Source organism: Salmo salar, unplaced genomic scaffold, assembly GCF_905237065.1.
Source record: "Salmo salar unplaced genomic scaffold, Ssal_v3.1, whole genome shotgun sequence".
Lineage (NCBI taxonomy): Eukaryota > Metazoa > Chordata > Actinopteri > Salmoniformes > Salmonidae > Salmo > Salmo salar.
Window position 1 is genome coordinate 238,376 of NW_025550442.1, and position 24,012 is coordinate 262,387.

General features: G+C 42.4%; 2 protein-coding genes across 10 annotated transcripts in view; one reads left to right on the plus strand and one right to left on the minus strand.

The window, feature by feature from the left end:
- Positions 1-20,794, minus strand: part of LOC106596473 (periphilin-1) — a 36,263-nt gene extending 15,469 nt beyond the window's left edge. The window contains exons 1-7 of one of the 9 annotated variants that reach the window (XM_045713795.1): positions 20,665-20,687; positions 20,003-20,069; positions 19,412-19,476; positions 13,794-14,012; positions 10,245-10,321; positions 6,912-7,049; positions 1,337-1,470 (exon numbers count right to left, since the gene is read on the minus strand). In XM_045713795.1, coding sequence (XP_045569751.1) covers positions 1,337-1,470; positions 6,912-7,049; positions 10,245-10,321; positions 13,794-14,012; positions 19,412-19,476; position 20,003 — 634 coding nt within the window. In that variant the 5' untranslated portion in view covers positions 20,004-20,069; positions 20,665-20,687. Of the gene's footprint in view, positions 1-1,336; positions 1,471-6,911; positions 7,050-10,244; positions 10,322-13,793; positions 14,013-19,411; positions 19,477-20,002; positions 20,074-20,499 lie in introns of all 9 variants that reach the window. The other 8 variants (XM_045713794.1, XM_045713793.1, XM_045713796.1 and 5 more) reach the window with 8 other exon arrangements.
- LOC106596307 (zinc finger CCHC-type and RNA-binding motif-containing protein 1) lies at positions 20,697-23,429 on the plus strand. The gene is given in 8 exon segments (XM_045713799.1): positions 20,697-20,907; positions 21,063-21,176; positions 21,504-21,532; positions 21,784-21,895; positions 21,987-22,094; positions 22,212-22,318; positions 22,523-22,598; positions 22,730-23,429. Coding segments are annotated over 7 exon segments (666 nt in total). The 5' UTR covers positions 20,697-20,907; positions 21,063-21,092; the 3' UTR covers positions 22,880-23,429.
- The last annotated feature ends 583 nt before the right edge of the window (positions 23,430-24,012 follow it).

A 24,012-nucleotide genomic window follows, 5' to 3' on the forward strand; every position in this document is an offset into this window, starting at 1 on the left:
TCAGCTGAAACAGACCCAGCAGGACAAAGACCTTCACAGAAAACTCTCTCTCAGGTTACCTCAGCCGAAACAGACCCAGCAGTATAAAGACCTTCACAGAAAACTCTCTCTCAGGTTACCTCAGCTGAAACAGGCTCAGCAGGACAAAGACCTTCACAGAAAACTCTCTCTCAGGTTACCTCAGCTGAAACAGACTCAGCAGGACAAAGACCTTCACAGAAAACTCTCTCTCAGGTTACCTCAGCTGAAACAGACTCAGCAGGACAAAGACCTTCACAGAAAACTCTCTCTCAGGTTACCTCAGCCGAAACAGACCCAGCAGTATAAAGACCTTCACAGAAAACTCTCTCTCAGGTTACCTCAGCTGAAACAGACTCAGCAGGACAAAGACCTTCACAGAAAACTTCAACCCTAGATCTCTTTTATTATGGGCGGAGCTGGACGTAGGGTGGGAATGTTGGTTCACGGTTAAACCTCATTCTATATCTCAATTCAACATTGAGGTTCAACCTTGTGGGAGTTGGTGTTTAACCAAGGAGCTAAAGAGCCATTTCTCCATACTACGTCCTTGGTTAGAATGATAGTGTGTCATTAAAAACACAGGATAGAAGTCTTATGATGAAATAACAGTAATCCAGCATTGATTCGGCAGACCCATTTCTGTTGATGATATTATCTACAGTAACTGTTTATTCCCTACACTAAAACACACACTATAGTCTCTAGAACCCATCCTAGTTTCCCCTCTTCCCTGTACTTACCAGACATCCTGCTCAGACAAAACTCTTCACACCCTGAGAGACCATGGAGAAGAGAACATGGACGTCACTAAGACTATAATCACACAGGCCGCCAGCCAGCTGGGAACGGCTCCTGTTGACCAATGAGCTACTATAGATGATCATTATGGCTGTTAGAACCAATACATGGAGGACGAGGAGCAGAATCCACATGCTCAGCTTTCTTTCAGCAGAGACAATCACATCTATGGCTGATTCACACTAACACAGCGCACCACTGACCCATGGGTACTTGTCCACGGGCCTGTTTGGGGAACAGCCACCCACCCCAGGGCTGCTCAGCCACAGGGGTACCAGAGAGCACCTAAAAGCACGCCATGGCATCATCAGATGGGGACGACAAGATTAAACTACAGAGGCTGAGGATTTCCCCCTGGTTCCAATAATGTAGTGGGGTCAAAATGTCAATTCACAGGGCTTCATCTGTCTATTGGACAAGTTAAGCTGGAATCCCAGCTCCTCATAAGCTGCTGAACTGAATGCAACCCAAGAGGAACATGATTGGTGGGGAGTGAGTGGTGGGGGGAGGTACTTACTTTTCTGCTGGGCGGGTTGGGGGAGACCCTTGCCTCTGTCAGGAGAGTAGCTCTTGCTACTGACGGTGGAGCCGGACCGGCTGTGGGGGGAGGGGGGGACGTCTGTTCTCAGGGGAGGCAAGGGACCTTTCCTTCTGTAGGTGAGAGACAAGGGGATTTTAGTGCTCTTAGGGTGACTTAGAATCAGTACATTCAACGAAAGATGGTAAAGGGTCAAATAAAGGAAAAAAGATAGAAGACAGAGAGAGAGAGAGAGAGAGAGAGATCAGCTTCTTCACATATGTAGAGTCTGAGCGGTACCAATGCATCAAGTCTGACACCAACAGGCTCCTGAACAGCTTCTATCCCCATGCCATAAGACTGCTAAATGGCTAACTAAATAGCTAGCTAAATGGCTACACAGACTGAGTTGACCCTTGTAATTTTATTCTTATTTCTGTCTCTATACACACTCCCAGGGCCCTACAACAAGGGCCACTGACACACACACACTCCCAGGGCCCTACAAACACACTGAAAACACTCCCAGGGCCCTACACACACACTGACACACCAACACTCCCAGGGCAACACACACTGACACACCAACACTCCCAGGGCCACACACACTGAACTCAGGGCCCTAACACACACTGACACACCAACACTCCCAGGGCCACACACACTGACACACCAACACTCCCAGGGCCCTACACACACTGACACACCAACACACACTCACAGGGCCCTACACACACTGACACACCAACACACACTCACAGGGCCCTACACACACTGACACACCAACACACACTCACAGAGCCCTACACACACTGACACACACTCACAGGGCCGTACACACTACAGACACTCCAACACACATCAACTTCTCATAAACATATAACATGCACATTCATTTATACTGACTAAACACAACCACTCAGATACAATCATCATATACGCTGCTGTTACTCTATTTATCATATATCCTGATGCCTCGTCACCTTACCCCTATACATATCTACCTCCATCACTCCAGTATCCCTGTCACCTTACCCCTATACATATCTACCTCTATCACTCCAGTATCCATTCACCTTACCCCTATACATATCTACCTCCATCACTCCAGTATCCCTGCACATACTAACTGACCGTATCTTGTACCTTACCCCTATACATATCTACCTCCATCACTCCAGTATCCCTGTCACCTTACCCCTATACATATCTACCTCCATCACTCCAGTATCCCTGTCACATTGTAAATATCTATTGAACTGACCCTGTTACCTTACCCCTATACATATCTACCTCCATCACTCCAGTATCCCTGCATATTGTCTACGGACTACCTGTATGTACCTTACCCCTATACATATCTACCTCCATCACTCCAGTATCCCTGTCACATTATAAATATCTACTGGAACTATCCTGTATATGTCACCTTACCCCTATACATATCTACCTCCATCACTCCAGTATCCCTGTCATATTTTCTACTACCTGTATATTACCTTACCCCTATACATATCTACCTCCATCACTCCAGTATCCCTGTCACATTGTAAATATCTAGAACATCCTGTATCATGTACCTTACCCCTATACATATCTACCTCCATCACTCCAGTATCCCTGCACATCTATAAATATCACAACTATCCTGTATCCATGTACCTTACCCCTATACATATCTACCTCCATCACTCCAGTATCCCTGTCACATTGTAAATATCTACTAACATCCTGTATATTACCTTACCCCTATACATATCTACCTCCATCACTCCAGTATCCCTGTCACATTATAAATACTACGGAACATCCTGTATATGTACCTTACCCCTATACATATCTACCTCCATCACTCCAGTATCCCTGTCACATTGTAAATATCTATGGAACTGATCCTGTATAGTACCTTACCCCTATACATATCTACCTCCATCACTCCAGTATCCCTGTCACATTGTAAATATGCTACTGGAACTGATCCTGTATATAGTACCTTACCCCTATACATATCTACCTCCATCACTCCAGTATCCCTGCACATTGTAAATATGCTACTGGAACTGACCCAGTATATAGTACCTTACCCCTATACATATCTACCTCCATCACTCCAGTATCCCTGCACATTGTAAATATGCTACTGGAACTGACCCTGTATATAGTACCTTACCCCTATACATATCTACCTCCATCACTCCAGTATCCCTGAATGTAAATATGCTTGAACTGATCCTGTAGTACCTTACCCCTATACATATCTACCTCCATCACTCCAGTATCCCTGCACATTGTACAACTTCCGTATAGTACCTTACCCCTATACATATCTACCTCCATCACTCCAGTATGCCTGCACATTGTAAATATGCTACTGGAACTGACCCTGTATATAGTACCTTACCCCTATACATATCTACCTCCATCACTCCAGTATCCCTGCACATTGTAAATATGCTACTGGAACTGACCCTGTATATAGTACCTTACCCCTATACATATCTACCTCCATCACTCCAGTATCCCTGCCCACCTTACCCCTATACATATCTACCTCCATCACTCCAGTATCCCTGCACATTGTAAATATGCTACTGGAACTGACCCTGTATATAGTACCTTACCCCTATACATATCTACCTCCATCACTCCAGTATCCCTGCACATTGTAAATATGCTACTGGAACTGACCCTGTATATAGTACCTTACCCCTATACATATCTACCTCCATCACTCCAGTATCCCTGCACATTGTAAATATGCTACTGGAACTGACCCTGTATATAGTACCTTACCCCTATACATATCTACCTCCATCACTCCAGTATCCCTGCACATTGTAAATATGCTATTGGAACTGATCCTGTATATAGAAACCTTACTTATTTCTTTACTGTTTTTGTTCTACCTCATGTTTTTAGTAATAGATTGTTATTGATTACTGCATTGTTGGGGTTAGAGCCGCAAGAAAGGCATTCACTGTACTTGTGTATGTGACATTAAAACATTAAACTGAAACACTATATATCCAACTGAATAAGTTAGTAATGGATAGTAGTAGTAGTACCAGACAGATACATACACTCTGTCCAGTTAGTAATGGATAGTAGTAGTAGTACCAGACAGATACATACCCTCTGTCCAGTTAGTAATGGATAGTAGTAGTAGTACCAGACAGATACATACCCTCTGTCCAGTTAGTAATGAATAGTAGTAGTAGTACCAGAGATACATACCTCTGTCCAGTTAGTAATGGATAGTAGTAGTAGTAGTACCAGACAGATACATACCCTCTGTCCAGTTAGTAATGGATAGTAGTAGTAGTACCAGACAGATACATACCCTCTGTCCAGTTAGTAATGGATAGTAGTAGTACCAGACAGATACATACCCTCTGTCCAGTTAGTAATGGATAGTAGTAGTAGTAGTAGTACCAGACAGATACATACCCTCTGTCCAGTTAGTAATGGATAGTAGTAGAGTAGTAGTAGTACCAGACAGATACATACCCTCTGTCCAGTTAGTAATGGATAGTAGTAGTACCAGACAGATACATACCCTCTGTCCAGTTAGTAATGGATAGTAGTAGTAGTACCAGACAGATACATACCCTCTGTCCAGTTAGTAATGGATAGTAGTAGTAGTACCAGACAGATACATACCCTCTGTCCAGTTAGTAATGGATAGTAGTAGTAGTACCAGACAGATACATACCCTCTGTCCAGTTAGTAATGGATAGTAGTAGTAGTAGTACCAGACAGATACATACCCTCTGTCCAGTTAGTAATGGATAGTAGTAGTAGTACCAGACAGATACATACCCTCTGTCTAGTTAGTAATGGATAGTAGTAGTAGTACCAGACAGATACATACCCTCTGTCCAGTTAGTAATGGATAGTAGTAGTACCAGACAGATACATACCCTCTGTCCAGTTAGTAATGGATAGTAGTAGTACCAGACAGATACATACCCTCTGTCTAGTTAGTAATGGATAGTAGTAGTAGTACCAGACAGATACATACCCTCTGTCCAGTTAGTAATGTAGTAGTAGTAGTAGTACCAGACAGATACATACCCTCTGTCCAGTTAGTAATGGATAGTAGTAGTAGTACCAGACAGATACATACCCTCTGTCCAGTTAGTAATGGATAGTAGTAGTAGTACCAGACAGATACATACCCTCTGTCCAGTTAGTAATGGATAGTAGTAGTAGTACCAGACAGATACATACCCTCTGTCCAGTTAGTAATGGATAGTAGTAGTAGTACCAGACAGATACATACCCTCTGTCCAGTTAGTAATGGATAGTAGTAGTAGTACCAGACAGATACATACCCTCTGTCTAGTTAGTAATGGATAGTAGTAGTAGTACCAGACAGATACATACCCTCTGTCTAGTTAGTAATGGATAGTAGTAGTAGTAGTAGTACCAGACAGATACATACCCTCTGTCCAGTTAGTAATGGATAGTAGTAGTACCAGACAGATACATACCCTCTGTCCAGTTAGTAATGGATAGTAGTAGTAGTACCAGACAGATACATACCCTCTGTCTAGTTAGTAATGGATAGTAGTAGTAGTACTACAGACAGATACATACCCTCTGTCTAGTTAGTAATGGATAGTAGTAGTAGTACCAGACAGATACATACCCTCTGTCCAGTTAGTAATGGAGTAGTAGTAGTAGTACCAGACAGATACATACCCTCTGTCCAGTTAGTAATGGATAGTAGTAGTAGTAGTACCAGACAGATACATACCCTCTGTCCAGTTAGTAATGGAAGTAGTAGTAGTAGTACCAGACAGATACATACCCTCTGTCCAGTTAGTAATGGATAGTAGTAGTAGTACCAGACAGATACATACCCTCTGTCCAGTTAGTAATGGATAGTAGTAGTAGTACCAGACAGATACATACCCTCTGTCCAGTTAGTAATGGGGATAGTAGTAGTACCAGACAGATACATACCCTCTGTCCAGTTAGTAATGGATAGTAGTAGTACCAGACAGATACATACCCTCTGTCCAGTTAGTAATGGATAGTAGTAGTAGTACCAGACAGATACATACCCTCTGTCCAGTTAGTAATGGATAGTAGTAGTAGTACCAGACAGATACATACCCTCTGTCCAGTTAGTAATGGATAGTAGTAGTAGTACCAGACAGATACATACCCTCTGTCCAGTTAGTAATGGATAGTAGTAGTAGTACCAGACAGATACATACCCTCTGTCCAGTTAGTAATGGATAGTAGTAGTAGTACCAGACAGATACATACCCTCTGTCCAGTTAGTAATGGAGTAGTAGTAGTACCAGACAGATACATACCCTCTGTCCAGTTAGTAATGGATAGTAGTAGTAGTACTGCAGACAGATACATACCCTCTGTCTAGTTAGTAATGGATAGTAGTAGTAGTACCAGACAGATACATACCCTCTGTCCAGTTAGTAATGGATAGTAGTAGTAGTACCAGACAGATACATACCCTCTGTCCAGTTAGTAATGGATAGTAGTAGTAGTAGAATACCCTCTGTCTAGTTAGTAGTAGTAGTAGTAGTACCAGACAGATACATACCCTCTGTCCAGGTTGAGGATGGCCTGCATCAGGGTGTCATCACCCCCCTCTGGGACCACAGCAGACAGGGAGCGGGGTGCAGGGTACATCCCCTGAGCCCTGACGCTGGGGGGAGGGGGTGCTGCACGGCCACTGCTTCTGGGTGGAAAGACAATCACACATCAAGGACCACATCTCATCAGCAGACTGTACACATCAGCTTTAATACTGGAGGTACTTGGCAATTAAAGGACTAAGGTAAACTAAGAGATTAAAAAACCAGTACATCGGTGGAAGCAGTAGACTATATCTTAACCAAAGGTCACCACCACTTTGCATCCGGGTATATAAAAAGGTAGGAGGGGAATGTCTTGGAGTCTTGGTCACTAGCCTACATCTGCTGTTCGTCAAAGCTTTCCATCTGCACTGTGTCAGAGCGATTAGGCCTGACTTTAGAGGGACTGCTTCAACAAGACTGCTTCAACAAGACTGCTTCAACTGTCATTTGACGGCGGTCACTGAGCACTAAGTATCCAGTAGTCCCACCCCACTCAGAGAAACCATTGACCTTCTCTGTTGATCTCCATCTTCTGCTACATCTGGGTTAAGAAGGTGTCGTCCCTAGACACAAGACACTCCTGTCAAGATGTTGAAGGGTTTATTTAGATAACTCCTCCCCTGGCCACGGTGGATCAGCACTGGAGCCTGTAGTGCTGCCAGGACAGACACGGACAGGGGGAGAGAGGGGTGACCCCGTGGTCGTAGGGGTGAAGGTCGGAGACCAGTGAGACAGGCTCCTAGACAGGGGAGCGCCGGGCTGAGGTAGATGGTATACAGATGAGGTACCGTAGAGATTACATAGCACCACAGCAACAGAACACCACCCTGGTCACAATCTGAGCACCAAACCTTAAGAATCTTTACATTTCCTCTCATGTCTGACATTGTAAAATGAGGACAAAGTACTGCTACAGATTAGGACTGAAAATCCACAAGTACACCACGAATCAATGCTTTTCCCAAAATGTACTGGGACAGAAACCTAACCAACTACATATTTATCTAAATATCTTTAGGCTAAATGGTATTTCTAAGTGGTTTTAATGACTCTGTTAAAACTGGACCGTTGCTCTCTGTGCAAAGGCTAAGCCCTAGTAGTTCTACCTTCCTAAACACACATCTGTGTTCGCAGCAGTAAAACCAGGAACGTTAGTTTACCCTGCAGCCCTCTCTCTCCTCTCCTGTTGGGACGGTTGATCCTCTCTGGTTTGTTGCCCTCGCTGATTATGTGCCTCCTATACGACAGGCAGTAGAATGACCCAGCCAGGCAGGCAGGCAGGCCAAGGGGCAGGAGGGGGTATAAACAAATGAAAGGCACCTGGTCTCAGTGACCCCAGCCTGAACCTCATCATCTCCCCCGTCCTCCAACCAACCAACCAGCAGCTTGGAGTGACCGACCTCACAAAACTTTAATGACCCAGGGGATGCATCCCAAATGGCCCCCTATTCCCTACATAGTGCACTGTGGGCTCTGGTTAAGTGATGCACTATACAGGGGAATGGGTACCATTTGGAACGCATGAACAGGGTGTTGTTTGAAGGGTACCTGACCTCGTCTGACCCCATCTGTGCTCAAAGCAAATGGCCACATGTGTCTTTACTGCCGATATCACCCCTAAATATTACCCTACTACTTCCACCTCCCTCTTCTGAACTGGAACTGTGGCCCCTGGCTGTTTAACAGTGGGCTCTAACTGACCTAACTGACCAACGGGGTCAAATCAAAAGCCTAGGTGTTGAATTAGAGACGGTTGTTCAAGTAGAACATATTTAGTTAAATTGCTGCTGTGTTGATTAAGTAAGGAGGTTGCTCTCACTCTCAAACCTACGGTTACTGTATTCTATATATATACACCTGTAGAATGCCTGAATGGACTTCAAAATTACTACTTAAATGTACATTATCAGTGATCACTAAAAGGAGAACTCAATCTAATGACTTTAGTCCTGGTGATTACAGTTCAGGTCAAGAGTGCAACTGTATGAGAAATACAGTTTGAACATCAGTCAACTTCAGGTTGAATCAGACTAAGTAATCTCTGTCTCTTTATGCGCCCCTTACCTTTACACTGTCACGACAGGTAAATATGCCAAGTCACGACAGGTAAATATGCCAAGACAAATAACAACGGCCAGACCTAACCTAACTAACCGGATTGCATGGGGCCTCGGGGCGTGTGTGACTATCATAACCTCTCAACGTTAACTTGATTTATCACAGTAATTACTTTCTCTATTATTTCACCTGAGGAACTGAAGGTGTGAGAAGAAAGAACCTACAGCCTTGAACACCTGGCCCTTAAAATAACAGGTGAGTTCTGCTGCTGCATGTACCTCTCCTGACCCTGGGACAGTCACAGAACCCTGCTCTGTCACACTCTGACCATCACATTACAACGTTGTAGTGTAGTGACTGCCTTACACAGAAAAGACCTATGTCCTGTTATGACTCCTGTCATATTGATGGTGCTGTCCGGAGGGTGACTCAGTAGACGCCATTGTTATCCCTGTACCTTCCTTCACCTCTATCATGTCAGGTTACACCAGACAGACAGACAGATAGATAGGGTTTTAAAGACTAGTATGCGACCCCGGGCTGCCACAAGGAATGGTACGCTCATCGCTGTGCAGACCTGGGTTCAAATACCACTTGAAATCTTTTCAGTTTTTGCTCTAGTCTGCCTGGAGTGTCAGATGGGCGGGGTTTTCTGTTTTGGGACTATTTTATGGAGCCATTCAGACAAGGCAAAGCTCAATCAAGCCCAGATAAAATATTTGAAATGAATTCAAATACCATTTGAACCCAGGTGTGGCGCGCTGTGAAAGCAGAGCGGCAGCAGTAGACCCTGAGGTGTTTGTGTGTTTCTCTCCCAGTCCCAGGAGAGAGCTATGTGAGCAGAGAGGTGGACGGGGGCCGACGTGGCCCAGACCTGATGCCTATGTGATTATTCTCTTGTACTATGAAAACATTTCACACAGAATGAGACACACAGATACGCAAATCAGTACAGACATGACATGGGCTTCAGTCTACAGGGCTGATTGGGGAGGCTGTGTCAAAAAGACTGGTTGTCATGGTAAACAAGTGGTGCAACAATGCCATCTTCTGGTCACTTACATAATGACAGTGCATCATTTTATCTGGGAGGGGGGTTCAGGAGAGCTACTTGTAGTGAAACAGAATGGTGATCAGTTTGGTTACACAAGGTTAGACTACTTGAAGATTAAACTCCAATTCTCCTGATGAAAGTTTCAAAACAAATATCCAGCAGTGTGTGAGACAGTTGTGCCTACCTGAAGTCCATCTGGCGTGTTGTGTGGGGGTCCTCTCTAGGAGGTGGTCTAGAGGGGTAGGGGTACGGCTCCTCCGGCTAGAACACAGACACAGGGAATGACTTTTATTGTTTAAAATTAACCTGTTCTACATGGGGGGCTGGCAGTACTGAACAACATATCTACAGGTGTCCCATCCTGAGAAACACACTGTGATGCTGCTGTTGATTAGACAGCACTGAACAACATATCTACAGGTGTCCCATCCTGAGAAACACACTGTGATGCTGCTGTTGATTAGACAGTACTGAACAACATATCTACAGGTGTCCCATCCTGAGAAACACACTGTGATGCTGCTGTTGATTAGACAGTACTGAACAACATATCTACAGGTGTCCCATCCTGAGAAACACACCGTGATGCTGCTGTTGATTAGACAGTACTGAACAACATATCTACAGGTGTCCCATCCTGAGAAACACACTGTGATGCTGCTGTTGATTAGACAGTACTGAACAACATATCTACAGGTGTCCCATCCTGAGAAACACACTGTGATGCTGCTGTTGATTAGACAGTACTGAACAACATATCTACAGGTGTCCCATCCTGAGAAACACACTGTGATGCTGCTGTTGATTAGACAGTACTGAACAACATATCTACAGGTGTCCCATCCTGAGAAACACACTGTGATGCTGCTGTTGATTAGACAGTACTGAACAACATATCTACAGGTGTCCCATCCTGAGAAACACACTGTGATGCTGCTGTTGATTAGACAGTACTGAACAACATATCTACAGGTGTCCCATCCTGAGAAACACACTGTGATGCTGCTGTTGATTAGACAGCACTGAACAACATATCTACAGGTGTCCCATCCTGAGAAACACACTGTGATGCTGCTGTTGATTAGACAGCACTGAACAACATATCTACAGGTGTCCCATCCTGAGAAACACACTGTGATGCTGCTGTTGATTAGACAGTACTGAACAACATATCTACAGGTGTCCCATCCTGAGAAACACACTGTGATGCTGCTGTTGATTAGACAGTACTGAACAACATATCTACAGGTGTCCCATCCTGAGAAACACACTGTGATGCTGCTGTTGATTAGACAGTACTGAACAACATATCTACAGGTGTCCCATCCTGAGAAACACACTGTGATGCTGCTGTTGATTAGACAGCACTGAACAACACACAGTTGAAGTCAGAAGTTTACATTTACCTTAGCCAAATACATTTAAAAACTCAGTTTTTCACATTTCCTGACATTTAATCCTAGTAAAAGTCCCTGTCTTAGGTCAGTTAGGATCACCACTTTATTTTAAGAATGTGAAATGTCAGAATAATAGTAGAGAAAATTATTCATTTCAGCTTTTATTTATATTGTCACATTCCCAGTGGGTCAGAAGTTTACATACACTCAATTAGTATTTGGTAGCATTGCCTTTAAATTGTTTAACTTGGGTCAAATGTTTCTGGTAGCCTTCCACAAGCTTCCCACAATAAGTGGGATGAATTTTGGCCCATAGCTCTGACAGAGCTGCTTTAACTGAGTCAGGTCTGTAGGCCTCCTTGCACGCACACGCTTTTTCAGTTCTGCCGACACATTTTCTATAAAATTGAGGTCAGGGCTTTGTGATGGCCACTCCAAAACCTTGACTTTGTTGTCTTTAAGTAATTTTTCCACAACTTTGGAAGTATGCTTGGGGTCATTGTCCATTTGGAAGACCCATTTGTGACCAAGCTTTAACTTCCTGACTGATGTCTTGAGATGTTGCTTCAATATATCCACATAATTTTCCTCCCTCATGATGCCATTTATTTTGAGAAGTGCACGAGTCCCTCCTGCAGCAAAGCACCCCACAACATGATGCTGCCACCCCGTGCTTCATGGTTGGGATGGTGTTCTTCGGCTTGCAAGCCTCCCCTTTTTCCTCCAAACATAACGATGGTCATTATGGTCAAACAGTTCTAATTGTTGTTTCATCAGACCAGAGGACATTTCTCCAAAAGTACGATCTTTGTCCCCATGTGCAGTTGCAAACCGTAGTCTGGCTTTCTTAATGGCGGTTTTGGAGCAGTGGCTTCTTCCTTGCTGAGCGGCCTTTCAGGTTAGATCAATATAGGACTTGTTTTACTGCGAATATAGATACTTTTGTACCCGTTTCCTCCAGCCTCTTCACAAGATCCTTTGCTGTTGTTCTGGGATTGATTTGCACTTTTCGCACCAAAGTACGTTCATCTCTAGGAGACAGAACCTGAGCGGTATGACGGCTGTGTGGTCCCATGGTGTTTATATTTGCGTACTATTGTTTGTACAGATGAACGTGGTACCTTCAGGTGTTTGAAATTGCTCCCAAGGATGAACCAGATTTGTGGAGGTCTACAATTATTTTTCTGAGGTCTTGGCTGATTTCTTTTGATTTTCCCATGATGTCAAGCAAAGAGGCACTGAGTTTGAAGGTAGGTATTGAAATACACCCACAGGTGCACCTCCAATTGACTCAAATGATGTCAACTAGCCTATCAGAAGCTTCTAAAGCTATGACATCAGCCATGACATCATTCCAAGCTGTTTAAAGGCAGTCAACTTAGTGCATGTCAACTTCTGACCCACTGGAATTGTGATACAGCCGAATTATCGGTCTGTAAACAATTGTTGGAAAAATTACATGTCATGCACAAAGTAGATGTCCTAACCGACTTGCCAAAACTATAGTTTGTTAACAAGAAATTTGTGGAGTGGTTGAAAAACAAGTTTTAATGACTCCAACCTAAGTGTATGTAAACTTCTGACTTCAACTGTATCTACAGGTGTCCCATCCTGAGAAACAACACAATGGTGCTGCTGTTGATTAGACAGTATTTTCTAAAATATTATTTTCCAATCTTCTGTATTTGGTATTTTATTAGGATCCCCATTAGCTGTTGCAAAAGCAGCAGCTACTCTTCCTGGGGTCCACAGCTACTCTTCCTGGGGTCCATGCACCAATCAAAGTGATTGACAGAGCATCTTCGACTCAACATGTAATTCTTTATCTGAACACCAAGTGGCGTCAGAGGTTGAAATAAACTCCTCCTCATACAGTTGGCGGTGTATATAATGGATTTCTAGCTGTACTATAATCATATACCCTATAACTGTAGCATTGACTGTACTCTGACCTAAATTAAGTACTTCAATCAAATGCATTTATACAGATGTTTTTATATCAGCAGATATCACAAAGTGCTTATACAGAAATAGAAAACAAAAGAATAGAAAAACCCTGTATGTTAATATTATTATCTCCCGCCTAAAACCCCAAAGAGCAAGCAATGCAGATGTAGAAGCACTTCCATTGTGGTGTTCACATTCTACTCTGTCAGAGAAATATTTCTTGCAGCTTCTCAAATCATACTAATGCAATCGATATGGGGCACATTGTTTTGTGCTTGTAAACCCAGCATGTACAGTAGATTGATGGGCAGATATTATGCTTCCTTGGCATAAGGCTTCAATTGTGCATATACAATAATGGTTTATTCATTGTCTGACAACCCACTTACTCTCCGGGAAGGTGGAATACCTCTGCGCTCGTTAGGAAAATGAAGGCTGTCGCCAAGGTAGCCTCTTTGATCCTCGCCATGGTAACCTCGAGGGCCTCCATTTGGATAAAAGCGAGGCCCGTCGTACTCAAATCCTCGATTGTACTCCTCGTCTGGCCTTCCGAAACCAGCCGGCCTCCTCTCTACAGGCCCTGCTCCAGCTGATCTGGGATATGGGGCCTACAATTAATTACATTTCCATGTGAAAGAAGAGAAAGAGAAACAAGATTAGGGTTATGTCCTCTAGAAAGCTATTTACTATTTTTATTTCTAGATGAAAAGGTTTATTTTTGAAAAATCATGTAATTGTAATTCTCAGTGAATCATAGAATTCATGTAATTTTCAGGATAGAAACAAGGCACAGTTGTTCTGTGGAGCTCAGGAACGCTCAACTCTTTTCTCTTATATCAAGTAGAGGTTGACCGATTAATTAGGGCCGATTTCAAGTTTTCATAACAATTGGTAATCTGCCTTTTTGGACGCCGATTATGGCCGATTACATTGCAATCCATGAGGAAATTGCGTGGCAGGCTGACCACCTGTTACACGAGTGCAGCGTCAAAAGGACCTTGTGGCTGCAATGAGCCAATGTAAGGTGCTAGCTAGCATTAAACTTATCTTATAAAAAAACTATCAATCTTTACATAATCACTAACTACACATGGTTGATGATATTACTAGGTTAACTAGCATGCCCTGCGTTGCATATAATTAATGCGGTGCCTGTTCATTTATCATCAAACTGCTGCTCGATCATCCTATTTTTCCAACTTAATTGAGGAAAATAAGAACAATCCGAAATTTCTTTTTGATACTGTCGCAAAGCTAACTAAAAAGCAGCCTTCGCAAATGGAGGATGGCTTTCACTTCAGCAGTAATAAATTTATGAACTTCTTTGAGGAAAAGATCATGATCATTAGAAAGCAAATTACAGACTCCTCTTTAAATCTGGGTATTCCTCCAAAGCTCCATTGTCCTGAGTCTGCACAACTCTGCCAGGACCTAGGATCAAGGGAGATACTAAAGTGTTTTAGTACTATATCTCTTGACGCAATGATGAAAATAATCATGGCCTCCAAACCCTCAAGCTGCATACTGGACCCTATTCCAACTAAACTACTGAAAGAGCTGCTTCCTGTGCTTGGCCCTCCTATGTTGAACATAATAAACGGCTCTCTATCCACCGGATGTGTACCAAGCTCACTAAAAGTGGCAGTAATAAAGCCTCTCTTGAAAAAGCCGAATCTTGATCCAGAAATTATAAAAAACTATCGGCCTATATCGAATCTTCCATTCCTCTCAAAAATTTTTGAAAAAGCTGTTGCACAGCAACTCACTGCCTTCCTGAAGACAAACAATGTATACGAAACGCTTCAGTCTGGTTTTAGACCCCATCATAGCACTGAGACTGCACTTGTGAAGGTGGTAAATGACCTTTTAATGACGTCAGACCGAGGCTCTGCATCTGTCCTCGTGCTCCTAGATCTTAGTGCCGCTTTTGATACCATCGATCACCACATTCTTTTGGAGAGATTGGAAACCCAAATTGGTCTACATGGACAAGTTCTGGCCTGGTTTAGATCTTATCTGTCGGAAAGATATCAGTTTGTCTCTGTGAATGGTTTGTCCTCTGACAAATCAATTGTAAATTTCGGTGTTCCTCAAGGTTCCGTTTTAGGACCACTATTGTTTTCACTATATATTTTACCTCTTGGGGATGTCATTCGAAAACATAATGTTAAATTTCACTGCTATGCGGACGACACACAGCTGTACATTTCAATGAAACATGGTGAAGCCCCAAAATTGCCCTCGCTAGAAGCCTGTGTTTCAGACATAAAGAAGTGGATGGCTGCAAACTTTCGACTTTTAAACTCGGACAAAACAGAGATGCTTGTTCTAGGTCCCAAGAAACAAAGAGATCTTCTGTTGAATCTGACAATTAATCTGGATGGTTGTACAGTCGTCTCAAATAAAACTGTGAAGGACCTCGGCGTTACTCTGGACCCTGATCTCTCTTTTGAAGAACATATCAAGACTGTTTCAAGGACAGCTTTTTTCCATCTACGTAACATTGCAAAAATCAGAAATTTTCTGTCCAAAAATGACGCCTAGAAAAATTAATCCATGCTTTTGTTACTTCTAGGCTGGACTACTGCAATGCTCTACTTTCCGGCTACCCGGATAAAGCACTAAATAAACTTCAGTTAGTGCTAAATACGGCTGCTAGAATCCTGACTAGAACCAAAAAATTTGATCATATTACTCCAGTGCTAGCCTCCCTACACTGGCTTCCTGTTAAGGCAAGGGCTGATTTCAAGGTTTTACTGCTAACCTACAAAGCATTACATGGGCTTGCTCCTACCTATCTTTCCGATTTGGTCCTGCCGTACATACCTACACGTACGCTACGGTCACAAGGACGCAGGCCTCCTAATTGTCCCTAGAATTTCTAAGCAAACGGCTGGAGGTAGGGCTTTCTCCTATAGAGCTCCATTTTTATGGAATGGTCTGCCTACCAATGTGAGAGACGCAGACTCAGTCTCAACCTTTAAGTCTTTACTGAAGACTTATCTCTTCAGTAGGTCCTATGATTAAGTATAGTCTGGCCCAGGAGTGTGAAGGTGAACGGAAAGGCTGGAGCAACGAACCGCCCTTGCTGTCTCTGCCTTGCCGGTTCCCCTCTTTCCACTGGGATTCTCTGCCTCTAACCCTTTTACAGGGGCTGAGTCACTGGCCTACTGGTGTTCTTCCATGCCGTCCATGGGAGGGGTGCGTCACTTGAGTGGGTTGAGTCACTGACGTGGTCTTCCTGTCTGGGTTGGCGCCCCCCCTTGGGTTGTGCCATGGCGGAGATCGTTGTGGGCTATACTCGGCCTTGTCTTAGGACGGTAAGTTGGTGGTTGGAGACATCCCTCTAGTGGTGTGGGGGCTGTGCTTTGGCAAAGTGGGTGGGGTTATATCCTGCCTGTTTGGCCCTGTCCGGGGTATCATCGGATGGGGCCACAGTGTCTTCTGATCCCTCCTGTCTCAGCCTCCAGTATTAATGCTGCAGTAGTTTATGTGTCGGGGGGGCTAGGGTCAGTCTGTTACATCTGGAGCATTTCTCTTGTCTTATCCGGTGTCCTGTGTGAATTTAAATATGCTCTCTCTAATTTCTCTCTTTCTGTCTTTCTCTCGGAGGACCTGAGCCCTAGGACCATGCCTCAGGACTACCTGGTATGATGACTCCTTGCTGTCCCCAGTCCACCTGGCCGTGCTGCTGCTCCAGTTTCAACTGTTCTGCCTGCGGCTATGGAACCCTGACCTGTTCACCGGACGTGCTTGTTGCACCCTCGACAACTACTATGATTATTATTATTTGACCATGCTGGTCATTTATGAACATTTTAACATTTTGACCATGTTCTGTTATAATATCCACCCTGCACAGCCAGAAGAGGACTGGCCACCCCTCATAGCCTGGTTCCTCTCTAGGTTTCTTCCTAGGTTTTTGGCCTTTCTAGGAAGTTTTCCTAGGGAGTTTTTCCTAGCCACCGTGCTTCTTTCACATGCTTTGCTTGGTGTTTGGGGTTTTAGGCTGGGTTTCTGTACAGCACTTTGAGAATATCAGCTGATGTACGAAGGGCTATATAAAAATAAATTTGATTTGATGATTGATCAAATCACAGCCTACTTCAACTTTGCCAAACGGGTGATGATTTAACAAAAGAGCATTCGCGTAAAAAAGCACATTCGTTGCACAAATGTACATAACCATAAATACCAATGCCTTTCTTAAACTCAATACACACATATTTCTTAAACCTGCATATTTAGTTAAAATAAATGTATGTTAGCAGGCAATATTAACTAGGGAAATTGTGCCACTTCTCTTGCGTTCAGTGCAAGCAGAGTCAGGGTATATGCAACAGTTTGGGCCGCCTGGCTCGTTGCGAACTGTGTTTCTTTCTAACAAAGACTGTAATTAATTTGCCAGAATTTTACATAATTATGACGTAACATTGAAGGTTGTGCAATGTAACAGCAATATTTAGACTTAGGGTTGCCACCAGTTCGACAAAATACGTAAATGGTTCCGTATTTCACGGAAAGAATAAACGTTTTGTTTTCGAAATGATCGTTTCTGGATTTGACCATATTAATGACCAAAGGCTCGTATTTCTGTGTGTTTATTATAATTAAGTCTATGATTTGATAGAGCAGTCTGACTGAGCGGTGGTAGGCAGCAGCATTACATTTTACATTTTAGTCATTTAGCAGACGCTCTTATCCACAGCGACTTACAGTAGTGAATGCATACATTTCATGCATTTTTGTACTGGCCCCCGTGGGAATCGAACCCACAACCCTGCCGTTGCACACACCATGCTCTACCAACTGAGCCACAGGGACGGCCTGTGGCTCATTCGCAGGCTCGTAAGCATTCATTCAAACAGCACTTTCCTACGTTTGCTAGCAGCTGTTGCTGTTAACAGCGCTGTTTATGCCTTCAAGCCTATCAACTCCCGAGATTAGGCTGGCAATACTAAAGTGCCTATAAGAACATCCAATAGTCAAAGGTATATGAAATACAAATGGTATAGAGAGAAAGTCATAATTCCTATAATAACTACAACCTAAAACTTATTAACTGGGAATATTGAACCACCATATGTTCTCATGTTCTGAGCAAGGAACTTAAACGTTAGCTTTTTTACATGGCACATATTGGACTTTTACTTTCTTCTCCAACGCTGTGTTTTTGCATTAAACCAAATTGAACATGTTTCATTATTTATTTGAGACCAAATAGATTTTATGCATTATATTAGGGTTAAAACAAAAGGGTTCATTGTTCATTCAGTATTGTTGTAATTGTCATTACAAATATATATATATATATATATAATAAAAATACAAATATAATAAAAAAAAAAAAAAATAAAAAAAAAATAATAATAATAATAATAATGCCACTTAATCGGTATTGGCTTTTTTGGTCCACCAAGAATCGGTATCGGCGTTGAAAAATCATAATGGTTGACCTCTAATATCAAGGCAGAGTTGAGTATTGATAACTAGTCACATGATTTGCTAGCAACGACATTCAGTCACCATCAGTTGATACTTGCACAAATGTTCATTCTGAAAACTCTTACCTGTACAACTGCAGGTGCTGAAGTTCATACTTTTAATAAAACCTATTATTGAATACAACCACTGACTTTTTCCTAATTTGTGTTGACCAACTTTTGTGCCAATTGAATCTCAACTGACGTGAGTACGTCAAGGCCACTAGAACCCAAATGAGGAAAAAGTCACTGGTTGTATTTTTATTAACAGTTTGAATTTCAGCACCCCACAGAAGGAACGGTAAGTGTTTACAGAAATATTCACAAGTATCGACTGACGGCGAGACAATGTGGTTGCTAGAAAATCGTGCGACCAGTTACCAATACTCACCTCCACCTCGATACAAGAGAACGGAGTTGAGCGTTCCTCAGCTAAGTTCTGTTAAGTATTATAATGGAAAGTAAATTAGTACAATTATAAATATATAAACCCAACAACATTTTCCACAGACAGAAACACTCACCGGTCTGTCTGGTAGGAAGCGTTCCTCATAGACATCCCTTATGTTTCGGTCTCTCCTGTAAGCCACTGCAAAGTAGACAGCAGGGGAGGTTTAGGGTGGGTATAATTTGTGGAACGTTTCAACAGGAATCTGTTCCAAAAACGTTGTAAAGTACAAGGATGCCAACAAACAAAGTATACAAAGTAGCATGATCAATTCACCTAGCTAACTAGCTGCCGAAAAAGCATCAACTCACCACGTAGCTTATTCTTAATGTTTGTCCATGGGCTATCAGAGTGAGGACAGACATTTTTCAGAATAAACGTGGTGACTGAAACTTAATGAAATAGCCCACCCCCTACCCGGTATCTTATTGTGCAACTATACAACTTTGTATGCGTTGTTTGTTGGCAACCTTGCTATTTACGAAGTTTTTGGAACAGATTCCTGTTGGAACGTTCCACAAATTATACCCACCCAGGTTTACACAGTTAATGACAATCAAAGTTGTGGTAGGTGTTCATGAATATGCCTACATGTGGCATGGTGGAATTGTTCAGTACGCATAACTGGAAACCTTTTTTGGAGGAAAGCAAGATATTTTCCACTTACTTGTTTTGTCTGGACAAGTCTATGTAGTAGTATTGGGAGTGGGTAATGCCAATAGAGACAGTCAATACTAACTGGGGAAAAGAGAAGATGTTACGTATTAGTTTGACAATACTGCATGTTGTGCGCATTAGCTATTAACAATGTAGGTTAGGTAATCCCAAGCGTAGAGATATGTCAAATCAGTATGTGTGATAGTATGGAAACTACTGTAGCTAATAGCTAGCTCTGATCCAGAAGTACTGGCAGGATGTTAGCGCGCATTCCTCTGAGGCTCAGCCATAATCTTTGGCTCAGCGTTAGAAAGCCGCACTAACTCCTCGCTAGTAGCTAACTAATGTTACTCTTCTTTATAACAAACCTTCAACCATTGAGATTAGTGATATGAAAACACCTCTTTCTACTGGCTTGCTAATTAGCTACCGTATTTAGTACATAACGTTGTTCTAATATATATTTCGCAGGTTGTGTGGATTTAACTGCTAGCTACGTATGCTTACGTTAGCTAGCTACATGCTCAAGCTAGTCCACAGTCCATGCTGAGTTAATTCGCTCAAAACGAAGACAGTATTTAGAAAAAATACATATTTACTAACACAAACATGTAGATACGCACGTTGGAGAAAATAAAGACGTATTCAGAAAAGATATGACAACAAGCTCACCATTACCTACTTCTCACCTTCTTCCGGTTGGCGCATGTACACACTGAATTTTGATTGGATTGACAAAAAGTCAGTCACGTGAAACGTCATATTCCTGTGACGACGAACAGTTCTCCTTTGTTTTTGGCAGCTAAATAGCAAACACATGTTACTGAGATTGAATAACTAATAAAAAGCAACATATTTACCAGTTTTTTGCCCACACTACATAATAAATACAAATCACCAATGTTGTCTCTCTAGGTAAGTGATTTATTCGATTCCTTGAATGTGTATTTCCAGGTAATACACATCTGATTCGAGCTAGCATCACTGCTAGATTGCATATCGCTCAATGAAATAGATAACTAGCTAACTAACTTCAATCTGAATATTCATCACCATGAATCTGTTTTCAGTGTCTGTCTCACTCTGATGGTGAAGTCAAGATGAGTGGTGGTTTGGCTCCCAGTAGAAGCACAGTCTATGTGTCCAACCTGCCCTTCTCTCTAACCAACAGTGATCTACACAAGGTAAAAAAAAAATGTTATCTTTGTTTAACTAGTCAGTTAAGAACAAATTCTTATTTTCAATGACGACCTAGGAAAAGTGGGTTAACTTGTTCAGGGGCAGAACGAGAGATTTTTACCTTGTCAGCTCAGGGATTTGAGCTTGCGACCTTTCGGTTACTAGTCCAACACTCTAACCACTAGGCTACCTGCCATAATGTCTCCGTATGTAGAGTAATGGGATAGAACGACTTAACCCCTCCCTACCACTATTTCACAAGTTCATGATCCTGCTGTTTATGCCATTTGTAAAAATGACCTCAAATAATGTCTTGGATCTTTTCATTTCAGCTTTTCAGCAAATATGGAAAAGTTGTGAAGTAAGTTACTGGTATCAAAATAATGAGCTATACAAAGCTCAAATACAAACCAAAAAATTGTCACATGCTTTGTAAACTAACAGTGAACTTCCTAGTTACTGGTCTGTTTCCAATAATGCAGAGTTAAAGACAAAGATTTTTTTTTTAAATAGTGACACGATGAATAAATACACAGTGAATAACTAAAAATCTATAGCACTATGTTGGTATTGTGGTGATCAGAGAAGATAATGATGGTCTCATGCTTTCAGGGTGACAATAGTCAAAGATAAAGAAACACGCAAAAGTAAAGGTGTGGCTTTTGTGCTCTTCCTGGACAAAGAGTCTGCGCAGAGCTGCTTTAGATCACTCAACAATAAACAGGTGGGCATTTTTCCTCTCCCTGTTTTCATAAAAGTCACATATCTGATGTGTTGTTTTTGCGTTAAAGTCCCCCCTCGTTTTCGCCCCGCAGTTGTTTGGAAGAACAGTGAAAGCGAGCATTGCAATAGACAACGGGCGAGCAACTGAATTTATCAGGAGGCGAAACTACACAGACAAGTCCAAATGTTATGAATGTGGGGTATGTTGATACTCTCTGCCTAGATAAGCCATCTCCATTTCCCTCTTCATCCATCCGGACGGTGTATCCGGATGTTAGTGCTATTTATACAATATTTCTGTCCTTTTCACTTCATAGGATACAGGGCACTTAAGCTATGCATGCCCAAAAAACTTGCTTGGTGAACGGAACCCCGAAGAAGAAAGAAAAGAAGAAGAAGAAAAGGTTGAAGAGCCTGATGAAGTGTAAGTATCTTATCAGGACATTGATGCCATTCTCTCGTGTTCATAAACGGCTATGATCGTGGTCAACAGTAACTGTTCTATTTCAGATGGACTTTAGTTCAGAGATTCTTTGTTTGATTGTGATGTCATATTTCTCATTGTTTGTGAAGTCCTCTGTGTGTTTTGTTTCTATGACTTTTCTACTTTTTCCTCTGTCGTTGACAGAGAAGAGGAGGAAAGTGAGGAAGAAGGAGAGGACCCTGCTCTTGACAGCTTAAGTCAAGCCATAGCTTTCAGGTAAGTGCACAAATGTACTTCAAGTTGGGGGGAAGTTAGTAGGCTATTGTATTACTTGAAACCCTCTATTTACTTGGTATTTGTCCTTATCTGACCCCTCTTTTACAATCACACATGGGATCATGTGTTCTACAGCAAGCACGACTTGAGGAGGAGCAGCATAGGCGACAGCAGACGGCCTTCGTGGCTGAGGAGGCCGGTCAGGCTTCTACATCAGACGACTCCAAGAAACCCAGGATCAAAAAGAGTGTCTACTTCAGTGACGAGGAAGAACTGAGCGACTGAGGGGATTTCACAGATATAATTCAGACTCTTGAGTAGCAAATATTTGAAAATGAACGGGACATTCTGTTTGTCAAGATCTGCAAGGGCATCATCGACCTGAGAAAAGACGAAGCATGTGTTTGATGAAAAGGGTTACAGTGTACCATTGTTTAGTTTAGGTCCTCAACTGTTTCTGTATCAGTATTTGTTCTGATCCTTAGTGTCCTTTATAATGAGGACTCAGCCACTGTTCTTTGCAGGCATTGGGACAATGTGAATGGAGATTAACTGTGTTTCTGCTCTTTTCTTTTCAACAGCTGTGTAAATATACCATAGTTGTTTTACTGTCTTTTTTCACCCTTCCTATGTATGTCAATATTAGGGGAAATACAACTATTCTGTTTCAAGATGGCCTACCACATCCCCATCTTTATGTGAATGCACAATTTATTTGAAAATGGTATTGAAACATCAGTGAAAGAGTAGAACACCACAGATAGCATGTGGTTTTTCACAATAATGAACCACACTTTTGCTAATAAATAGGAATAAAGAACATTCAAGTCATGAACATTCCTTCCTGTATTTCAATATCGATCACAACTCCCCATCCACCAGCTGCTAACCAGAGACAAGGTGCAGTAAGGTGTGTGTACTGTAGTGTTGCCCTAATGTGTGCACCAGTCTTCTCTCCATGTTTTCTAGCAAGGCAATATTCCTTCCTGTATTTCATTATTAATCTTCCATTCTGTGGGGGCTACTCTTCCCCTCCAACAGCCGTTGACAGTACAGTAAGGTGGATGTTGTCCTGATGAGCGCAGTGTGCACCTCTCACATACGATGTGTTCCCTATCAGAGAGCAAGAGCTCCATGTGATGGAGTGTCCTGACAGGAAGCCAGGCGATATAGGCTGCAGCTCAGCCCTGGCACATTCTGATTTATACCTGCAAGGCCACGTCTGTCTGTTAGGCAGGTCATCTTCAAGAGCTACCTTTTAAAGCGATGGGATGGGAGGAGAGCCACTGAAGTTACGTTATACAGATTTATGGTTTAGAAATGTATGACAACTAAATACAAGGTGAAATGCATGATTCACTTTTCAGTTCTGTCATGCATTTTTCTAACCCGTTATTAACTATGTATATAATCTGTAG